Source organism: Natator depressus, chromosome 3 (assembly GCF_965152275.1).
Source record: "Natator depressus isolate rNatDep1 chromosome 3, rNatDep2.hap1, whole genome shotgun sequence".
Lineage (NCBI taxonomy): Eukaryota > Metazoa > Chordata > Testudines > Cheloniidae > Natator > Natator depressus.
In genome coordinates, this window is record NC_134236.1 from 207663986 (window position 1) to 207686618 (window position 22633).

At 42.4% G+C, this 22633-nt stretch overlaps 1 protein-coding gene across 2 annotated transcripts in view; it reads left to right on the forward strand.

The window, feature by feature from the left end:
* Positions 1 to 22429, forward strand: part of ANAPC1 (anaphase promoting complex subunit 1) — a 66326-nt gene extending 43897 nt beyond the window's left edge. For both annotated transcript variants that reach the window (XM_074949825.1, XM_074949826.1), the window contains exons 29-48: positions 474 to 708; positions 2100 to 2191; positions 3101 to 3235; positions 3417 to 3499; positions 4032 to 4110; positions 4777 to 4851; positions 7120 to 7196; positions 7461 to 7551; positions 7650 to 7703; positions 8241 to 8434; positions 10429 to 10515; positions 11060 to 11177; positions 12889 to 12966; positions 13478 to 13545; positions 16668 to 16806; positions 17635 to 17721; positions 18375 to 18470; positions 18804 to 19002; positions 19925 to 20059; positions 22072 to 22429. In XM_074949825.1, coding sequence (XP_074805926.1) covers positions 474 to 708; positions 2100 to 2191; positions 3101 to 3235; positions 3417 to 3499; positions 4032 to 4110; positions 4777 to 4851; positions 7120 to 7196; positions 7461 to 7551; positions 7650 to 7703; positions 8241 to 8434; positions 10429 to 10515; positions 11060 to 11177; positions 12889 to 12966; positions 13478 to 13545; positions 16668 to 16806; positions 17635 to 17721; positions 18375 to 18470; positions 18804 to 19002; positions 19925 to 20059; positions 22072 to 22187 — 2238 coding nt within the window. In that variant the 3' untranslated portion in view covers positions 22188 to 22429. The remainder of the gene's footprint in view (positions 1 to 473; positions 709 to 2099; positions 2192 to 3100; positions 3236 to 3416; positions 3500 to 4031; positions 4111 to 4776; positions 4852 to 7119; positions 7197 to 7460; positions 7552 to 7649; positions 7704 to 8240; positions 8435 to 10428; positions 10516 to 11059; positions 11178 to 12888; positions 12967 to 13477; positions 13546 to 16667; positions 16807 to 17634; positions 17722 to 18374; positions 18471 to 18803; positions 19003 to 19924; positions 20060 to 22071) is intronic.
* The last annotated feature ends 204 nt before the right edge of the window (positions 22430 to 22633 follow it).

Consider the following 22633-nt stretch of genomic DNA (forward strand, 5'->3'; position numbering starts at 1 on the left):
CCCCAGGGGTCTGCGGACCCCAGGTCAAAAACCACCGCTTTAGAGTAATGTTTTCCAGTGTAGGGCTGCTCTAATTTGTATTATAAATATCCAGTCAGCTAACCTGGGAACCTAGGGTATTTATTTTAAAAAGAATGCCATGATAGAACTTGGAGCCAAAAATCTCAATCTAACAATGTTTAATATTTGATTTACGAAAGGATTTTACTTTGATATATTGAAGGAGATTTCAATCTGTAATGTGATTGTAAACTCAGAAGAGAATTTTACTCATTTAGCTGTTAGTGGGAGGCAACCCAAGAGTGTGTGTTTAACCACAGCTCGTCAAAACTACATAGAAATGATCTTCTCCTTGTCCCTTCATATATTACTGCGAGTGTGTGACCTTAAGACTTTGATTTCAGCTGAGATAAGCACACTTATGTTTAAGGTTCTCACTGCTCTTTGATCACTGTCTTTGTTCCCCATTTCAGGGCCATGAGATGACAAGTATTGGGCTGCTGCTTGGTGTTTCTGCTGCCAAGCTAGGCACAATGGATATGGCTATTACGCGGCTCCTTAGCATCCACATACCTGCTCTCTTACCACCAACTTCAACAGAGCTGGACGTCCCTCATAATGTACAGGTGGCGGCTGTGATAGGAATCGGCCTGGTATATCAAGGAACAGCTCACAGGCACACGGCAGAGGTTCTGCTAGCTGAAATAGGTAAACCGCTACAATTAGAGGTTGTGTGGGGCCTATGTATGTTTATATGACATTTGCATGACTTGAAAAATGTACCTTACACCCAGCTAGTTCACATGAGAAATACCTATGCACCCATGCTCCGCTCTTCTTTCCCAAGCCATGGCACGTGCAGTTTAAAGAAACAAAACAGCTGTAAGCTGTCTGTTCTGTAGTGTATTCAATTGTAACATATTGTCATTGTCTCTTTCAAAGTAACTTACTATTGGGGCCGGTTGAATAGCAGAAAGAATTATTTATTAAACATATTTGGTGAGTTCCACCATTAATCTAAAGGTAAGTAGATGGTGAAACACATTATAAAATGTCTCTTCCGTCGCCTTTCAGTCAAGCTTAAAGATGATCTTCCAAGTACAAATCCATTTGGAGTTAAATACAGAAACGTGTTGTGTGTGTCTCCTCGCTTGCCAGTTTGTGCAGAAATCATTTAAATGTATGTTTAGAAAAAATTGTATAGTTCCCACAAGGGCTGTTCCTGCTGGCTCATCTGAGGCCCTCTGGTTAGCGATCATGTAGCAATTGCTTTTTCTGGTGTTTCTTATGGCCCCAAATGCATCATTTTAGGCCTTCTATGGCAGCAGACCTTGTGAGAAGCTCACTCTTTTTTTAATGGTAAATTATTAGATTTCTGTGTTGAATGTCACTTATAACTTGCTTTCTCTTTCTGTGCATAAGTGGTTCTGCTTTTTGTTTTACAGGTAAGCTTTAAACATGTCACGTGTGTGTGTATATTGTTTAAAAGAGACAATACAGTTTATTTCAAACCTAGAAATGGGTACTTTTAAGAACATCACTTTCATCTTCAAACTATATCTCTGGCTATTTAATACCCTCAGTACCCATCAGTTGATTCAAACACACTGTTTTCTGTTGTGAAGGGGTGTTATTTTATGCAGAATATGCTACTACAATATATATAAAATATAGGCTTGTTAGAGTTGTGAGCCAGCTTGGGGTGTGAGCTGTCTTAACACTTCACAAACCGGAGTAGAGAAATATGCACAATCTTTGCTGAGAACACATCTTTGAAATGTGCTTCCCACATGTGGTTAGGTCCAGACCTTGCCAATATGTGCTTCTGTACTATGATCATTTGCATATACGCTCAGATTTCCTCCATGTTATTTAACATATGTGCTGCATTTGGAGAGTCCTTTCAGCTGGCTGTAGACAATCCAAGAGGTTAAGAAGTTATTGTCTCTAATTCCATTGATAGAATTTTCCTGATCTACTTGAGTAAAATATACTGGTCTGAATTTTACTATCACTTTATTAGAAATGTAATATCCCAAAATGGTTAGTTTGGTTAGAATTGTAGAAGGTTAATTTCATGCTGTTTCCTTTTTACAAAGGACGTCCCCCAGGTCCTGAAATGGAGTACTGCACTGACAGAGAATCCTATTCTCTAGCTGCTGGTTTAGCATTGGGCATGGTCTGCTTGGGGGTAAGTCCAGTCTTCCTCCTGTTGTAAAACTGCAGATAGTAGAAATAAAATGGTAAAACTGATTTAATTGCCAAGTTATGAAGCAAGGATAAAAGAAATAGAATGATGTTATCAATGTAACTGATGAGAGACTGACACCATTCAAATTGACTGCGTAATAGCTGAGCCAATACCTCACAAATATTTGATCAAATAAAAATTAAATGAGGCTTGGCTTTGCTCCTGCCCCCTCAGTGTTCACTTTATGCAGATATTGTAGGAAACGGGTTTATAGTCAGGAATGTTGATGGAAACAATTAATTGAAAATAAATGTTAGAGAATAATCCTCAACAGCAAACTTTGAATTTGTAAACGTTTTTCAATTTAAATCCTAATTCTGTTACACTGCTCTAAGCAAGACCCACATGACTTTGTGTCCAATAATAACTAACCACACAGTTGACATTTCAGATTCTCTCAAACTACTAAAAAAGAACAGGAGTACATGTGGCACCTTAGAGACTAACCAATTTATTTAAGGTGCCACAAGTACTCCGTTTCTTTTTGCGAATACAGACTAACACGGCTGCTACTCTGAAACCTCTCAAACTGCTGTGTCTGTAGCTAAGAATTGTTAGTAGAAATTCGAGACAGTTTGCAAACAGACTACATTTGTCTATATGTAGTGGTGTTACAGATTGTCAGGGCCCACAATTAGATGAATAGTTAACATTGTGTGTTTATCTGATTGTTAATATTTGAGGCAAGGACGAATCATTTTTTGCAGGAGGTGGGAAGCTAGACTGCTGTGTTTGTGATTTTTTTTCACCCTTCTCTTCCAGTTGCTTCAGAATTAATTTTTTTTTTCATTAGTAGTCATGTATGAAGGGACTGATTCATCTTTCTTTTGTTTGTCCCTCTTTTCTCAGCATGGCAGTAACTTGATAGGCATGTCTGACCTCAATGTCCCTGAGCAGCTTTATCAGTACATGGTTGGAGGTCATAAGCGTTTCCAAGCAGGAATGCACCGAGAGAAACACAAGTCTCCAAGTTATCAGATAAAGGTAGTTGTTGTTATTAGAGAACTGCTGCTAATTTAAGCAGAAATAGCTGTAGCCTGGGGGATCTCTTATACATTACCATGGGTTTGCATTCAAATGCACAAAGAGAATTCTGAATTTTTATAACTAGTAAAACAGAACTTTGTAGTGAACGGGACTGAAAGTACATGTTATATCTTGACAGGAAGGAGATACCATAAATGTGGATGTTACTTGTCCAGGGGCAACTCTGGCATTAGCTATGATCTACCTAAAGACTAATAACAGGTATTGACTTTAGCATGGCTTTAATATTTGTTATAACTTGTAATCAGCTTTTAAACTTCTGCATAATTTTAATTTTACCTTGGGTCTTCTACATTTATTTCAAATAAACCTACCATCTGTAATCATCGCATCCAAGCCCTTATTTTCTTCAGGGCTAATTATTTTAAAAGAATAATCCATTTCCCCATCTTCTCTAATACCAATTTTTTTTTATAACACTTTGCACTTCTGTGGCCTCTTCACTCAGCAATCTCAGAGCGTATAAACACTAACACGTATCTCTCGGCACCCTTTTGCAAGTAGCATCCCCATTTGATGTTAATACCATGCTGGCCGTGTTGCCTTCGACTGGTTGGGGGAGTTGAAAGTAGATCTCTTGTGCTTTAACCACTAAACATGCTTCTCCTGTCAACTAATAATAGCAATAATAAAGTAGCTAATTATTGACTCAATATATGGTTCAATAAGTTTGGTACATTGCTGAAGTATATTACATAACACAAATGTAACTTACCTTATTGTGCTTAAATAGGTCTATTGCTGACTGGCTTCGAGCTCCGGACACGATGTATTTGCTGGACTTTGTAAAACCAGAATTTCTTTTGCTGAGGGTAGGATTATATTTTGTTTCATTTTGCCATTTATTAGAATGGTATTGAAATGCACTTTGAAAATCTATATATGACCCTGTACTGAGAAACATCTCATTCTCGAATATCTCTGTTCATAACAATCTGTTATGGATATGCCAGTCTTACACTCCAAAGCAAATCTATCTGCTTCCAGACAATAATTTTGTTTGCAACTTCCACGTCATGTGACTTTTGTTTTTAGCAAGAGCAATTATTCAAGTGTTATATTTTCTATATAGCTTTAAATAAAATGGAAAGTTTTAAGCAAACTTCTATACTTTTCCCAGATTAATTCAGCTGATTTTGAAAACCAATGTATGATTTGTAAGATATTGGCATCTACTGCATATTTGCAATGCAATTTCAGCTAAATTTACCTGTGAAAGGTATGCTAGCTGGTATATTGAAATAGTATATCCCACTGTCCCTGTGTATCCAAATGGAATTTGAATTTTCTCAGACTGCTCAAGAAAAGAGCTTATCTGCCGATTAAAAGAGGAGGAGGTAAGAGGCCTCTATGCAATACTGTGATTTTTCTGTCCTGTCACCCCTAATATATTTAGTGTGTTAAAAAGACCATTGCCAATGCTATTTACTAATATTGTGCTTTTTATTTTTTTCTCCACCCCATTTTGACTTTTTTAGACGCTTGCTCGATGCTTGATTTTGTGGGATGACATTTTGCCCAATTCGAAGTGGGTTGATAGTAATGTACCACAAGTAAGTCCCTATGCTAAATGCGTCTGCCACTCTAATCATCTCCTCCCTGGAAAACAAAAGTTGGAGTTTGATGTCTATTTGTTTCCCTCTTCACAAAATCTTATATCCAGTAAGCAGTAATGTTTTTTTGAGGTGTAAGAGTTCTTGTTTTGGTACAGTAGAACCTCAGTTACGAACACCACAGTGTTTACAACTGAACGTTGACTTAATACAGCTTTCAAACTTTACTATGCTGAAGAAAAATGCTGCTTTCCCTTTATTTTTAAGTAGTTTACGTTTAACACTGCACTGTATTCCTTTTTTTCCGTCTATGCTGCTGTGTGATTGTGTACTTCCGGTTCCAAATGAGGTGTGTGGTTAATTGGTCAGTTCGTAACTCTGGTGTTTGTAACTGAGGTTCTGCTGTATACAGCTAAAACTGAAGTGTGTGTGTGTATGTGTATGTATATAGATACGCTTGTATACACATCTTAATGTGCAGAATATCAGACAAAACTTCATTAAAGTGAAGTTCATGTTGAGAGTGCATATTTGTGACTTAGGGTATTTCAAAAAACCTGAACACTTGAAAGTAGGAAAACAAAAGCCAGTCTGGCCCCTTACATGTCCAGCCTCCCTTCTTTGAAAGTGTGGTATTTAAAAATCTGAGAGGTGCAGGGACTGGGGGAGAAGCTAGAAGCAGGGTAGGGCTAACAGCCATGTTCTTGGCAAGATTTATACTGATATTCACACTCAACATGAACATCACCTTAAAGTTTTTTTTTCTTATGGAATTTCCATAGTTTTTAAAAATCGTCAGAATGTGGGAGTAGACAGAGCAGGAAGCTCGTGCTGGCCACAGCTGAACCCATCAACACTTGGTTGGGGAGTATTTGTGGTGGATCCTGACAAGCCTAATAAAGTTTTACAGAGGGATCCCAACAAGCCTTTTAAGGTCTCCAGGAGGCATGGAATGTTTCATGCTCCACTACTCCCTAACATTGCTTTTCCACTGTCCTCCCAGTCTGCTGGCAGCCTTCATCCCACCTCTCCTGCCCCTGTTCTGCTGTGCTCCCATACCTCTTTCCACAGTGTCTTCCCCCAGTTCCCTTCTACCCTACACACACCCCTCCTGTGGATCTCACCTGAAGCATACGACTGAGAGGGTTTACAGACCTGGGTTACTGGGGGCAGCAGAGCAGAAAGCCTTTCCTTTCCTTCTCCCACCCCTCCACTAATGAATTGAATAAGCTTAGCTGTCTCTGCCTTCATGATCTGGAACTACCATTTGGCCAAAAAGTGTGTGTGAGACATGTTGAAAGTGTGATCGTCACAAGATACAAACCTTTGACAGACTACTTGTGATATTAACTTAACCCCCCCCCACCCCCAATTCTCCTTTTTCCATTGATGAGTCCCCCAAACTCTGCCTGCTGCAAGAAAGGGCTTTGCCTAAATGGCACTAGCAAGCCCCAAGCTGGGAAGCGATATATAATAATACATTGGTTGAATGGACACAATCAGCAGTGGTTTTGACAGCTTTAACCAGAGGCTAAAATCATTAGCTATTCATCAGTAGCTCAGAATGGGCAGTGCAATTACTGTAAAGGATTTAAAAAAATAAATCCGACTGGCCAATAAAATGGGTTAAGATTAGATTGTCATTACTATGTATGGGTAAGCCGAGTGCAGTGTGATCCCAGTCTTAACAAAGTGTTAGTAATGTGAGCAAGCATTTACCAGCCCCCCTCCCCCAACCCCAACAACTTTACCTCAGTGTCCCTTTAAGGTTAAAAAAAAAAAAAAAAAAAGGCAGATAAAGGGGTGCTTAGTTTAAAATCCTACCTTGACTAAACAAATTTCCTTACCCTGTGTTTGAAAAAGGAGTGCCAAACCTTTCTTGAGACCAGGGATCAAACGTGGCCCTTACTACAGTAACTTGAAATCATCTTGATCAAACAGATTAAAAGGCTCTGAACATGTCAGGTACTCCACTTCCTGATGGGTTAGATTGTTTATGTGATCATAGCATGCTTCTGGCACACTCTAGCGATTTGCAGGATTCACTGTCATTCCAAACTTAACTAGAAGATTAGGGTGTTTCACTACAAAATATTGGCCTTTCTGGGTCAGAGTTGAAGCACTATAATGTAGGTGTAGTAGAGGAAAAGCTTAGTGCATAATCCTATAAAATGAACTTTGTATCTTGTATCACTTGTGAAATCACAGAAACCTGGGAAGGCTCAGGAATTAACAGATATGTCTATTTATCTGCCATGCTTTCTCTAGATTATAAGAGAGAACCGTATATCCCTTCATGCAACAGAATTGCCTTCATCAGAAGATCTGAATTTGGAGACACTGGCGTAAGTAATGTGGTGATAAAGTGCTGACAGAATTGCTGGGAGACATTGTACAAAAATAGATTTTAGATCTGAGGAATGTCCCTGAACCTGACTGTCGTATACCTCTTCACGCAGATGCCAGTGTCTATTGGTCACTGTTCTGGGCTTTAGTCTCACTTTTTAGTTAACCAAAAGGTTATAAAATCAATGTGACACTTTGATATCATTGTTTTTCGTTTCCTAATTTGAGTAAATCAGCTGTTTCCTGTTTATGTTGTTTTTTAGGCAAGCTCACGTCTACATCATTGCTGGTGCCTGCTTGTCATTGGGTTTTCGATTTGCTGGTTCAGAAAACCTAGCTGCATTTAACTGCTTGGTAAGAGGCTGGGTAGTTTTTTGACATTTTTTTGAAGATAAAAACTGTGTCCTCTATATCTGTATTTAGCATGTGTTTCTCTTTGCTCTTCTTTACAGTTTAAATTTGCAAAAGATTTCATGAAATGTTTGTCAGCACCTACAGCTTCAATAGTAAGTTCTTTTAGATTCTCTCAACGAAAATGAACCCCTGGTATGTAATGCACGTTGATTAAACTCAATGAAGCTTCAAAGCAAACAAAATGTCACCTTTAGTTCCCATATTACTGACTATATCTACCGACCTGTCAGTTCAATAAACCAGCATTATTAATGATGTTAGTGACCCTTTGTATTTTTCCCTACAACAGTGTTGTCTGATTTTTCTAACATTGGGGAATAGACCAAATAGTCATGAAGAAAATAGTCTCTTCTTTGTGGGCTGGGTAGAAGAATGTAAACTAGTGGGGAGTGTCAAGTGTGAAGCTGATGTACCTCCATATACTGATGTGCTGGTGGCCATTATAGTGTGAGTTTTCTAGTATGTTAGTGAGGCTGTAAGATTAAGGTTGCTAATGAGGCCTCTTTGATGAGAATCTGCGATATTCTATTGCGAGTCGTACGTTGTATCTAATGAGAAGCACATGTAAGAGTGTAGAAGTGTAATTACTCCTCTTCTTCCCCCTCTCCCCCCCCCCCATATACTTCAAGACAGGTCACTATAACCTTGAAACTTGTTTGAGTGTCGTGCTGCTGTCTCTTGCAATGGTGATGGCGGGCTCTGGCAACTTGAAGGTCCTCCAGCTCTGTCGTTTCATGCATAAGAAGACAGGTGGAGAGATGAACTATGGGTTCCATCTGGCTCATCACATGGCTCTTGGACTTCTTTTTTTGGGAGGAGGAAGGTAACCCGTTATTTCCAAAGCCGCCTTTTTCCTGCTTTGTATTATGAATTATCTCGTGCTTCTCGAGGATGGTAAATCTCTAGAAGAATGCCGACTGTTTAGAGAAGAGTAGCACAGCTTCTGGTGGATTTTCTCTTATTGCTTTCTACACTTTGGTTACTTAGATCTCTTCGTTTTTGATAATGCGTGCTCACTGGAACTCCAGAAGTGTACGTCCCTCAGGAATTTGACTGCCCTTATAAGTGAAAAGCTGATGACACAAACAATAGAAACGATTGCTGGTGCTAATAGTTTTAATTCCTGGTTAAAGGAAAACTGAAAAGTTTTTGCAGATAGAGACACTAGATTACAAACCCACCGGTGATGCTGCTTTGAGTGACTAACGCAGCAGAAGTTTTTGGTTTAAAAACGATGCTTTAAAGCATTGGTTTGCACACATCCTGCAGAATGCCTGGCGGGGTCTGCCAGGGCTACAGTGCTACTTTCTAGCCCACCACATGGCCACCTCCAGCCTGTGGAATCTTGCCTTCCATTTTCCTTTGCTGAAAGCTGCCCCTGTCCCTTCTCTGCAGTCTCCCTTTCTGTCCTGGGGGTACCATAAAGTGTAGTATCATGGATGAACAGGAAATGCTGCCTTCAGTGGTCCCTGTCCTGTTCCTTTTCTTGTTCTTTTCTTCAGTGTCTCAAGTTCATTTTTATCTCTAGTTTTCTTTTTTTAGTTTCCTCTTTTCCCTCATCTTTCTGTCCCCACCCACCAAACTTATTCTCTTACCTGGGATCCCGTTTTCACTCCTTAACTCTCTTCCCTGGTCGAGCCACACAAAACTTCTCATCCTCTGCCTCTGTGGGTTCTTCAGGCTTGGCTCGCCACCACTGCAGCTGCCAGGGCTCTGGGGTAAGGCTGAGTGGGATTAAAGCACAGGCTTGTCTGTTGCATGGTCTTCTCACCTGCCCATGCTCAGTGAGCTTCCAGGTGCAGGTTCCTCTCCTTCCCTTTCTCCCACTGGCCAAGGAAGAGTCTCCCTTTATTGCTTGATGCTGCAACGAGACCGCACGAAAGGCCCAATCCTCCAGTAATGCTAAGCGGGCAAGTGTCTGAATGCAACAGTGAACTCCCTTTGAGCTGTGATCTAGACAGTGACACTGCCTCCGGTCTAGGCTTTTTGACTGTGTGAACACCTTCTTCATTTTATGGCAATCAAATGACCACAGTCAATTCTTGTTTTGTATCAACGTATAGTGGATATTTGGTGTTTCACTTGCACATAGGTTAAATCTGCCCCATAAGAAATCTAGTGTGCAGATGGCACGGTCAGACTCCCGCACTGCAACCAGTCTCATCAGGAATTCTGTCACATTTTGACCTGCTGTAACTTGTGTAAATGCAAATGGTATTGCCATCCATATAAACATCTAGTCCTTTTTGGAATCTTGGTAAACTAATTACGTCAGTAATATTCTATGACAGTGAATGTCTCAGGAAGATTGCTGCATGAATATTTCTTTCCCCATTTTAAATGAGTTCCCTAGTTTTACATGGGACAAGGTGAATAGTAGCACCAAAGTGACTTTGACCTCTTCCAGGTCTTAAAGAAAAAAATCCTACTTCTCCATTGGCAAGTTGGAAGCTCTCTCTAGGCTCTCAATTTGAGCAGGAAATAAATTTTCATTAAAAAAAATATTTATCCCTAACGGTTGCACAGATAACTTTCCTAATATGAACAGATGCAGTGGTGTCTTTTAGCGTCTACATTGAGCAAAATCCATCTGCCTTTTTTGAGTGGAGTTAAAATCTGAGTGTATATCTGTCATTTTATATCCATATAAAACATTTGGCTTACTGTGCTAACGTTTATATTTATAGAAATTCATTACATATGTGCACTGTGCTACCACAGTTCCCGTTTTCTGGCTCATGAGAACACACTGGGAATGGATGCGAGAGTTCGGTGAGTCACCAGTGCTGAAAGATAATAGGTGATGTTTCTCTGCAGATACTCCCTGAGTACGTCAGATTCTTCGATTGCTGCTCTTCTTTGTGCTCTGTATCCTCACTTCCCCGTTCACAGTTCTGACAACAGGTAAGGGCTAGCAATTGTGTGTGTCTTCCTAACATACAATAGGTGGTACTTCCACAAAAAATGATCCAGGGCTAAGGCTCTGAAAGCCTTTTGGCTACAGTGACATTAGAGCTGAAGCAACTAGTGCCAGCTTTCAAATAGTTGTGAGAAATGGAGCAATAAGTAAAGAACAGGATGACGGTGATGATCAGATCAATGAAGAGATGCTGTTATGACTCTGTATTTCTTTAACAAACTGCATCCTGGTCAATACAACTTGGCTATAACAGTTTGCTCTATAATGAAAGCTCACCTATAAAATCTCTCTCTATGGAATTTAAAAAAATGTATTTAAAAGTGAATAAATATTGTCTTATTAGGGAAACCGTCTGTCTTTGTAAAATCAGTAAATGTATATATGTACATATTGCAGCAAGTTTTACTGTAGTCTAATAGAGCTTCTGTATGTCTCTTACCCTTCGTGTAGGTTGCCAGCACACACAGGTGTTTGGAGACCTCTCTTTAGCAACACCATTGTGCTAAATTCTTTATTTCCCATAAACAGGTATCACCTTCAGGCCCTACGGCACCTGTATGTGCTGGCAGCAGAACCAAGGCTCCTGGTGCCTGTTGATGTGGATACAAACACTCCTTGTTACACGCTCCTAGAGGTTACCTATAAGGTAATGTATCCGAATTAGGGAGGCATGGGGCTGTGAAGCTTGAAGTTCATTCAAAACTTCATGTACAGGGTGTATACATATCTCAGTGTTGTGGCCTGCAATCCTGCTTTTGTTTTCAGTGGTCTAGTGGAGTCAAACCAGATTGTCTAGGCAAATAATGAAGGAACTCCTCCCAACCCATATCTTTTGTTTCTAGTGCTTTGAGTAGCACCTTGAGGGTAGAACCAGAGACAAGTGAAATGCACAGGGAAGTCCTACAGAACTCAGTGCAGATACTGATCTGGGGTAACAGTTATCTGTATAAATACCGTGGAGATTTTCAAAGGCACAGAGTCAGTGGAAGTTGGTTGCTCCAACTGACTTTTAAAAATCTCAATGCTTTGAAAATGGGATACTCAACATTCCTCCCAGCTACACCCATTAGGCACTTCTTGAGATGAGTGCCCGTCCTCCACAATGGACTGTTGTAGAAAGATACATTCAGGATCAAACAACTTCCTTCAGCTGAAGTGTGATGTGGCATGGTTAGGACCCTAACAAATTCACAGCCGTGATAAACGTGTCACAGACCGTGAAAGTGGTCTTTCCTTGTGAAATTTGGTCTTTTGTGTACCTTTACCCTATACTATGCAGATTTCCTGGGGGAGACCAGTGTTTCCCAAACAGGGGAGACGCTGGAGTCGCAGGGTTATGTTCGGAGGGTGCAGTGGTGCCACCCTTACTTATGTGCTGCTGCTGACGGCAGCGCTGCCTTCAGAGCTGGGCGGCCGGAGCGGGGCCAGCAACTGCCACGCTCCTGCCACCCAGCTCTGAAGGCAGCAGCACAAAAGTAAGGATGGCACTACCACACCCTGCCATCCTGACTTCTGTGATACTGCTGGTGGCAACGCTGCCTTCAGAGCTGGGCTCTCGGCCAGCAGCCACTGCTCTCCGGCAGCCCCGCTCTGAAGGCAGGGCTGCCGCCAGCAGGGGCACAGAAATAAGGGTGGCAGTACTGCAACCCTCCTACAGTAACCTTGCGACCCTCCCACAACCCTCTTTTCGGTCAGGACCCTACAGTGACAACACCGTGAAATTTCAGATTGAAACATCTGAAATCGTGAAACTTACTATTTTTAAAATCCTTTGACCATGAAATTGACCAAAATGGACTGTGAATTTGGTAGGGCCCTAGGCATGGAATAAGCTGTGGGTATAAGGACAGGCCTTACCAGCCTTTAGGAGAAGAGAACTGCAGAGACCGTAGTGATCTGACCAGACATGTGAAAGCATCTCCTGTTGTTGCTTTGGAAGATTGCCCTTATGGGCCGTGTAGCTCATTTTTGAAAGGTGGGTGTTTAGGTTGAAAAATGTCCCCTTCTCATGACAACGGTGCTATACATGTTGACTCAGCCATGCTGCCATCCTCTGTTTTCCCATAGACATTTTGTGACAGACCTGAAGCAGCTCTCGGTGGAGCTTGAAAGCTTGTCTTTCACCAACAGAATGTTACACCAATAAAATGTTACCTCCCCTACCTTGTCTCTCTCATTTTGTGACATAAATGGTAATATTAAGCCACCCATTTCACTGGGAAAATGCATATAGAAAATACAAGGTTCTTGCAGTGCAGCCAGGCTGAACAGAGGTGTAACTGGGAGACTGGCATGCTTTCTGTTACTGTGCACTGAAGCTGTTTTTATTAACGCGTGACTGTTGGTGGTGTTTAAAGGGCACGCAATGGTATGAAGAAACCACAGAGGAATTGATGGCACCAACTCTCCTCCCGGAGCTTCACTTACTTAAGCAGGTAAATCAGGGCTCCAGCTGAGTAATGTACATTTTGGCCCAGATTCTGTGATGCAGTGAAGATTCACTCAGTGAGCAGAAAGGAGGGTGGCTATTGGGGACCTAGTTACAGCTCTGATTCGTTGCCCTGGCCCCAGTGCATGTTAGAGCAGCCTGGGATTAGCTCTAGCCAATGTCCGCTGACTGGCCCCTAGAGACCATTTCCTACCGGTGGGATAGCCATAGTGCATAGTTATGCCCCTACATGTTCCTTCCTACCCCTGATCCTGCCTGTGGTCCCTGTCACCTCTACACCCACTGGGGATTCCCCCGGGCATCCTCTGCAGGGGACACAGCCAGTTTCTGTCCTCTTGGAGTCTCCAGTGACACACAGCAGATGGTGCTGGGAGGGAGTATCTGCCCGTCTAAGGGGGCAGAAATAGATTTATATTGCTCTTTTGTTTTTGCAGTCACTGTTACCTCCATATCAGTGATATGCTCCTCACTAGTAATTAAAACATTTACATTGGCAGATCAGAGTGAAAGGCCCGCGATACTGGGAACTACTAATAGATTTAAGCAAGGGGACACACCAGCTGAAGTAAGTATTCCTGATTCTATATACCTAGATTGACTAAATTTGTTAATGTCCCTTAACATTGAAGTAAACTTGTGAAATTTTATCATCTCCTATGGTTAGAAGTAACACCTAAAATTTACAATAGCTGAAAGAAATTAAAGAAATTCTTCCGTTTCAGTTTGTCTACTTTTGTACATTTGACAGCCCTTTGTGCGTAGTCAGTTTCACTCTTCCTCTGGATAGTCAGTTTCACTTGTTTTGTGGGTTTTTCATTTAAAAAAAAAAAAAAAAAAAAAAGGAACCAAGAGAAGGGAAATGGGCAGGGGACCTTAGCTAGAAACGACTTTTAATATGTGGAGGTTTTGGGTTTTGTGTGTAATTGATGAGATTTCTCATTGCCTCTGTCCTTGAAAATGGCACGCTGCTGATAGAGTGGCTAGCTAACTCTTACTAGTGTGCCAGAGATTATATTTTTCTGAAGTGTGCACAGTACTAATTAATGCAGATTAACATTTAAATACATCCACTGGACAATTGTAAAGGACAGTAATCGTATCTGAATATCAGAGGGGTAGCGGGTTAGTCTATATCCACAAAAACAACGAGGAATCTGGTGGCACATAAAAGACTAACACATTTATTTGGGCATAAGATTTTATGGGTAAAAAACCCCACTTGAGATGCATGGAGGGAAAATTACAAATGCAGGCATAAATATACTGACACATGAACGGAAGGGAATTACCTTACAAGTGGAGAATCAATGTTAACAAGCCCAGTTCAGTCCAGGATAGGTTGTAGATCGCTGATGATGTGCTGGAGAGATGACTTTTGGAATACTACAAGACAGGCCCAACAAGGAAAATAACAGAACACCCACTGGCCATCATGTACAGCCCCCAGCTAAAACCTCTCCAGCACATCAACAACGATCTACAACCTATCCTGGAAAACGATCCCCCACTCTCACAGACCTTGGAAGGCAGGCCAGTCCTCGCTTACAGACAGCCCCCTAACCTGAAGCAAATACTCACCAGCAACTACACACCACATCACAGAAACACTAACCCAGGAACCAATCCCTGTAACAAACCCCGTAGCCTTCTCTATCCCCATATCTACTCTAGTGACACCATCAGATGACCCAGCCACACCATCAGGGGCTCGTTCACCCGCACATCTACCAATGTGATATATGCCATCATGTGCCAGCAATGCCCCTCTGCCATGTACATTGGCCAAACCGGACAGTCTCAACGTAAAAGGATAAATGGACACAAATCAGACATCAGGAATGGTACCATACAAAAGCCAGTAGAAGAACACGTCAGTCTCCCTGGACATTCAATAACAGATTTAAAAGTAGCCATCCTTCAACAAAAAAAGTCAAAAACAGACTTCAAAGAGAAACTGCAGAGATACAATTCATTTGAAAATTTAACACCATTAATTTTGGCTTGAATAGGGACTGGGAGTGGCTGGCTCCCTACAAAAGCAATTTTCCCTTTCTTGGTATTGACACCTCCTCATCAATTATTGGGAGTGGACCACATCCACCCTGACTGTATTGGCCTTGTCAACACTGGTTCTCCACTTGTAAGGTAACTCCCTTCTCTTCATGTGTCCGTATAATAATGCCTGCATCTGTAATTTTCCCTCCATGCATCTGAAGAAGTGGGGTTTTTTACTCATGAAAGCTTATGCCCAAATAAATCCGTTAGTCTTTAAGGTGCCACCGGACTCCTTGCTGTATCTGAATATAGGAATCATAGGTAAAATTATTCCTAGCATTATAGATAGCAGCCTGGAATTGTAAATTCTGTAAATGACACATGCAAGCTAGAGTGGCATGAAAAGAACACTTGAATGTTTCACTAGTAATTTTGCTATTTCATTTAATGTAAATGACACAGTCAAGATTAGGTTAGATACAGCAACCCACCCTGTAGAGAGAGAGAGACTGTAAAACCACCCACAGATTGGAGTAGAATGTGATGGCCCATTTGGGAAAAGGGCGGATCTCACCGGGAGCATATTCAGCCAGTGCTGTGTAATCTACACTGGCTGCCTTTTGGGTTTAGGGGTGGGGTTGAAGGTGGTGGTTTTGACCTGTAACTCCCCCAGTAGCTTTGGAGCTGTCTACCTGACAGTCCCTCTTTCTCATGCCATAGTGCCCCAGGTAACATGGGGGCTGCCAATGGGACATGCTCTCTGGGGGCTCCCAGCTTTGGAATTAGCAACCCCCTTGGATCCACAATAGCCCGAAACTGATGGCATTCAGGACATGCTGCAAAGCGGTCCTCCTCCCCCTCCTAGCAACTTTAAAATGGGGGGAATTGTGAGTCTGGTGACTGGGTGGAGCTGCAGGGGACACTGGTTTTAGCTTTATTTGCCTGGCTCCCTGGTTATGGGTTACTGCTGCATGATAGTGTTGATGTGGTGTTTTTGATAGGGTATTTTACAGTTATGGGTAACGGATCCCAGAGCATAGGGATAAAGCGCCCTTTTATATAAATCTAAATAAGGTAAAGGACTTTTCTGAACAAACTCAATTGCTTTGCAGTAGCGAAGCTCTGAGCTGTTTTCACGTATGTGGTGCTCACCCTAACTTGTAGGGTTGCTCCTGAACAGCGGGTTGTTGGCGTTGCCATCTCTTGCTGTAAGAGGAAAGAGCCTGTTCTCTAGGGAAAATGGAGCAAAGCACTGATGCATGGCGCTACTCTTTGTCGAGTGAGGCGCAATGTGAATGGAACCCTCTGGTGCCATTTTTAGGGGGTGGTGCTTGGGGGCTGAACCACCCATTAAGGTATTAATTTCTTTAGAGGGAATTCATAATATTGTATAGATCAGTAATGCTGGAAAACCTCACTCCTCTTCGCTCTCCCAGTGCTGCTCCCTTCCCCTCCCCACCCCGATTGCCTTCCTGTGGTTGGATGTCAGAGAAATCGAGATCTCCCCATGCACGTGCATATACAGGAGCTAAATAACGAGGAAGCAAATCCCTGGATAGGGACATTAGCATGTACAAGTTACTCGGTTGCTAGTTATTTCTATATCTGTTTGCCATGTCATGTGTCAGTACCACAGCTGGATGGAAAGAGATTTAAATAAGTTCAAAATGGTAAATGTTGTTGTTTTTTCAGGTCGATCCTTTCTAAGGATGGCATCCTGTATGTAAAACTGCGAGCTGGGCAGCTCTCGTACAAAGAGGACCCAATGGGCTGGCGCAGTTTGTTAGCACAGGCTGTCACTCACAGGAACTCTGAAACTCGGACGTTCAAGGTAGTGTCATCTAACTGTTCAGCTAGTGAGCACAAAGCAGTAACGTGACCGCTGTGGTTACTGGCAGGTCTGCACACAAGTTCTCACCTGAACGGTGCTGGAACTGAGAGAGAACTGTACTGGGGCAGTGAGTGGTTGAGATCCTGAGCCTTCCGCCTTCCTGGGTTCACATATGGGCTAGGAGGGTAGTGATGAAAAGCTGTTGCTATCTCACAGCTATTTGGCCTGTGGGAAGTGAATTAGTGGGTTCAGTCCAGTTCCCTCTGGCCAGGAGCCCATGGCACAAAACTGCTGTCTTCAGAGCCCAGAGAGTGAATTGGCATGTCAGTGGGGAATTTCACCTCTAGAAGTGGCCTTTACAGAGCAGGGGTGGAGCAAGCTGCGTTGGGGTACAGCTGAGAAATGTGTACAGCCACTGTCTGTACCTGTTTCACTCAGCATTTCAAGTGGCAGAGTGCTGCCAAACTAGTACTTTTCAGGAGTGCTGAAATCACTCTTAAAAATGGCATTAATGCATTGCTTTAGGAAAATTAGCCGAGCAGCTGCCACAGAGCATTGGGCCAGGCTGTCTTAAGAGCACCCACACCACCACCCCTGCCTCTTTACTTTCTAAATAAATAAATGGCATAGCTTTTTCCAGTGGTCAGATGCAAAGGTTATGAGACTTTGATTTTGCCCATTAAATCAGTCATGTAGATTACAATGACCTGCAGCTGAGCTCTGGAGAATCACAGTAGGGAAGGAGGGGAGGGTATAAATTATTGTTTGACCTATGCAATGAAAGCAAAAGATTCCTAATCTAAAGTGTGCATTTTTACCTCTTTTTAGCCAGAAACTATTTCTGCTTTCACTTCTGATCCCGCACTACTTTCATTTGCTGACTATTTCTGCAAACCAGCTGTGAACATGGGTCAGGTACACATTGCCTATATGTGGGATATTGCTCAGAAGAATGGTTTCTTTTCTTGTTTTCATAAATAAAATTCAGAAAATGAATGTTAAGTTGCAGACAGCAGAGCTAATTCAGTAATGCAAGAAAAATTGTTCTGAAAAGACTTGTTCCTTGGAGGAGTTTGCTATATAGAACAAAATGGCATTACATAAAAAAGAATACACAAAAATAGAAACACAAAATAGAACTATGGTACCTGCACTTAAAAAGCTTTTCAGTATAACCTTCTGCCACTGGTTAACCTCACAATTATATTCCCTGAATTCCCTATGGTTTGTACAAGGTATATCTCCTGAATACTGAGATAAAGTAGGTTACTGATATTATTCAGGGCAGCCACTAAAGTTGTCTTGTGAATGAAGACTATGTCTTCTCTTTGTGCAGAACGAAATCGGAGACTAGCCTTCCAAAATACTAAGGGAGGGAGAAAAATCTAACTACATTTTGCGTTCTTTTAATGAATAAATACACAGGGACACAACTTTTTCCATAAGATGAATTACAGCAGATAATGTGGGGGATTAACCATAACAGAAGCCAACGTGAGCAATGTAAGAGAACTTGTAATAAATTATACGAACAGTGTGCACTCTGTGAAAGGCATGTCTTTTATCAGAAACAGGAAATATTGGACCTCTTCTCATCTATTCTTTATGAGTGTGTTACTCGAGAGAATCCGGAGATGCTGCCTGCATACATAGCAATAGATCAGGTAGAGTGAACAGTGTTCGTTTTTTAAATCCTTAACAGCACTGACTCTTCAGAAGGGTATCATGTCAGTCTCACTCCTTTCATACGTATCATGGGTACCAGAAATGGGAAATTGCTCTGTCATCACAGGTTTACTGACAGCTTTCTAAGATTTCAAGAGAGCAATTGAAAAATAACCTAATGAGGTGATAAAGATCAGGAGAGGGTAGTCTGGTTTTTTCAGATTGACACACTGAGGGAGGGAAGTTCAGTTATTTTGCAGTTATGAGGGGGGGATGTTTCTTTTCTAGTACAGATCAAGTTCACAGAATATCTTTGTTTTCTCTCCTGTTAGGCTGTGAGGATATTAGAGAGAAAAGAAATGTCTGAGACCTTTGAACTGTGGCAGATAAAGCTGGTATTAGAATTTTTCAGCTCCAGAAGCCACCAGGAGAGGGTGAGGAGAAATCCAAACCGAGGGCTCTTCATGAACTCTGAATTTCTGCCTGTGATGAAGTGCACTATTGATAATACTTTGGACCAGTGGCTACAAGGTAAAGAGAGCAGCATGAGTATAGTGCCACATTTTGGGTGTGAGTCTGTGACCCTGCACTGAGAGAGATCTGACACCCTGCGGTACAGCTTCTGGGAATCAGGCTTCGTTGGTATCTTGCCCATCAGCTGGGTTTTTTTTTTGGTTTTTAGTGCAGGTGGGGGAGGGGAAATAAAGAACAGATTGCTCATGTTTGAATCCTGTTTATCTGCTGATTGGCCAGTTTATGAGAGTGAATGCTGCCTCCTTCAGGTAATCAAGAGAAGGAATTGTAGCTGATTTTTGTGCTTTTTTTTTCTTAAATATTTGCACAAAACCAGGTAGTCTTAAAAGCTGAGCTGGTGCTCTGAGTTGCTGCCACCACTGGAATTTTAAAATAGTCTCCAAAATCTGGTTACCTGTGTCATGGGAGGCCCCATGTAGTGTGTATTGTGTAGAACAGCAATATGTGTCTGCACTTCTCTCTCTGGGTGTGTTGCATTTTGTGTAATTACCTGGTGTCCCAAGTATGCACCTTCTGAGAACATTGTGTTCCAACTGGAACGCTTTAACGTAGCGTTTGTATGTGATACCCTGAGGGCTCTGTGTGACTGCTTCCTTGTGTGGAAAGTTTGGGTTAATGCAGGAGATGACTCAGACTTCCTTAATGTTCCGAGGGGCAGTGATGTCCTGTGAGCCCAGGCAAAGTGAAGCGGAGAGCGAGGTGGGGATTAGGTTTGAAGAATGTCATGGTGGTAGTCCTTGAATGAAGAGCCGCTACAAGCCAAAGCCCTGGCCTTGGTAGTCGGTGCTGGGGGGAGATCCTTCCAACAAACCCATGTGGCAGGGAGCAATGTCCCACTCCAATGCCTCTCTGTATTCTGTTCTCTCAACAAATGAGAAGATAGTCCCTGAATCTCAGCAGACTCCCTTGTATGTTACAGCTGGAGGGGACGTCTCGCTGCACTCCTACCTAAGCGGGCAGCCTACTGAAGAATCTCAGTTAAGTATGCTGGCCTGCTTCCTCGTTTACCACTCAGTCCCCACCCCAGGGCAGCTCTCAGCAGGTGGCTTAGAAGGTAAGGTTATGGCCGTGCTGGGTTGGATTGGGCATACTATTACTATAAGTTTGACCTTTCACGTTTACCTCCTGTGTTAAGTTGTTGCTACAGTGTAGATATATTTTTTTTTTTTTTTACCCCTGTGCAAGTATTTTCTTTTCTTGTGACTTTTCTTGGACCTTTATGTGGTGAGCAGGGCCCTTAGCCGTAGGGACATGATGGGGGATTAAAGAGATCAGCTTTAGCCACTGCTCTTCAGTAGACATCCTGGCTTTTCTCCAGGTTGATATGGGTAAGGGTATGAGGCCTTGTTCCCTTAGCACTCAACCAGGGACCTTCAGTGCACCAAAGGATTCATGGCATCTTGCACCTGGAGGTAGTGACGTTTCCAAAGGCAGTGGACAAGATCAGACAGACTGCATTCCTCTGCTCCCCTTTATTACTCTAGCTTTGTCCTGAACATCGTTGTTCATCTTTCCTTTGAGCACCTAGGTGGTTCTGGAGAGAGGACCTGCTCTCCTAGTGGCAACCTGTTTGGTCAGGAAGGTAGGGAAATTTCATTCCGTGGCCTCTATTGAATTCCCCACCATGATAGGCTGATGCTCAGAGCAGTCCCATCCTCACAAGCCTGGTCTAGGTGATGCTTCCTGCTGACCCAATTCTGGGAAGGACAAAGAGAATGCCTTCGCACTGTTGCTTTCCTAGATGCACTGTTCTAAACCCAGCTGCTCAGAAATCAGGGCCCCCCCCCCCCCCATGAGATTTTAAAAAACAATCAGTGTTGGCTCTTCTGCTTTCTGGGATTCGAGCCTCTCGGGTCACGTTTTTCAGCTTTTCCCCAACCACAGGGTCCAGAACATGACTACTTTTAAAGGAAAGCAGACACTCCCCTGTAACAACAGCATTCAGGGAGCTGGGGCTGTAAGAAAAGCACCACTTACCAGGAAAGAGAGTCTCACAAGAGCTGGAAATCTGTAGGTGTTTGCAGGGTGCCCTTCTTATAGCCTTCCTGTTTTTGGGGCATTCTGTGGTTTTTTTTTGTTTTGTTTTTTTTCTTCAGAGTTGTTGCTCACACTCTTGGGGGTTGCCTCCATCTGCTCACTTTTCTAGAAGAAGCTTTTATAACTGGCTTGTTCGGTGAACATCACTGAGGCTACTTTGCACATACATATCACTTCATTTCTTCTTTCTCCACACACAGAGCTGTCAGGTCGGGCCTGGCGTTTGAGTACAAACATTGTGAGAAGCATACAGAATTGCTAGGCTGTCAGGAGTTACCAAGCTTGTGTTCCTTACTCAAATGGTGATGGCAAAATAGAAAATAAAACGCCAACCTCTCCACCAGGGGAGGTAGCCGGGCTGTTGGGTGGGCGGCGTGGAACAAATAAGGATCAGCCAACCCTTCCAGTGTGGGAGGGCATTTTGAAAAGCTGGGGAGAGAGTTGGTTGTGTTTTTGTCTTTTTTTTTTTTTTTTTTTTTTTTAAAGACACTCAAAAGAATACAGAGGCAGGAGAGTGAGAGAGTAATGAAGCTTGATGTGCAAGGTCAGGCCTAAAGGAGCATTTGGGTGGGGACACCATCAGTTGAACGAAAAATCCCATTCCCACATCCCCCTGAATTTTGTACCTACAAATAACACCTCAGCTGAGTAGAATGTTTTAGTTCATTTCCTTTGTGTGTCGTCAGTTTCTGTTTCCCTGCCTAGGTGATTGGATACCCAGTTTTCTGTTTGATTTCTGTGTTGCTGTTCGAGTCTTAAGTGTCCTTCACCAACACACACAGGGATTCCTTTGAGTCCTTTCCTAATAGTTAATGCAAACTTAAACTAAAAATCGCCAAAGTTTACTGTTCATAGACTATCCATTTTGGGTGTGCGCGTTTGGAACATTGAGTAGATGGATACGCCACCAAAGACATGCATCCCTGCTGCACTGAACAGCAGTGATATTATATTTCCAACACTGGTAACTGTTTCAGTATGCAAGTGTTCTCCAGATACAGAATCATTCTCCTGCTTTTGTCTCACTAGGGAGCGTAAGCTTTTCTGAACTGCTTTTGAAATTCAGGCGGCTGAAAATGCCAGTTCGTGCATTGCTGCGACTTGCACCTCTACTGCTTGGAAATCCACAGTCAATGGTGCTGTGACTGTGCCAAGACGGAGACCCAGAACACAGACCTTACACAGTGACCAAAGCCAATGCCAACAGTGTTGTTTTAAGTTATCTGAAAGACACATGGATGAAGGGAACTTAACGTTGTAACTTCACAGGCCATGTCCCAAGCATCTCTTCCACTTGCCCATAGATGTTTTGACTGTGACAGGGAGCTTTGTATGTATTGTTGTTTCAATGAAGGGTACCTGCATACAACGAATTAATCCTTTACTTTTCTAAATAAAGTTTGTTTACAAAAAAGCCTTGTGGCGAGTCATGAAAATAACCCATCTGGAAGCAATTGGTCACCTCATGTGCTCACCACCCAGTATCCTGAGTCTTTGGCACTTTTAAAACCGTCTTTAAGGAGATAGAAAAGGGCTTTTTACAGGGAAGGCATTCAGGAGCAGTAGGCCTCAACCTCCGCTTTCCGTCTTG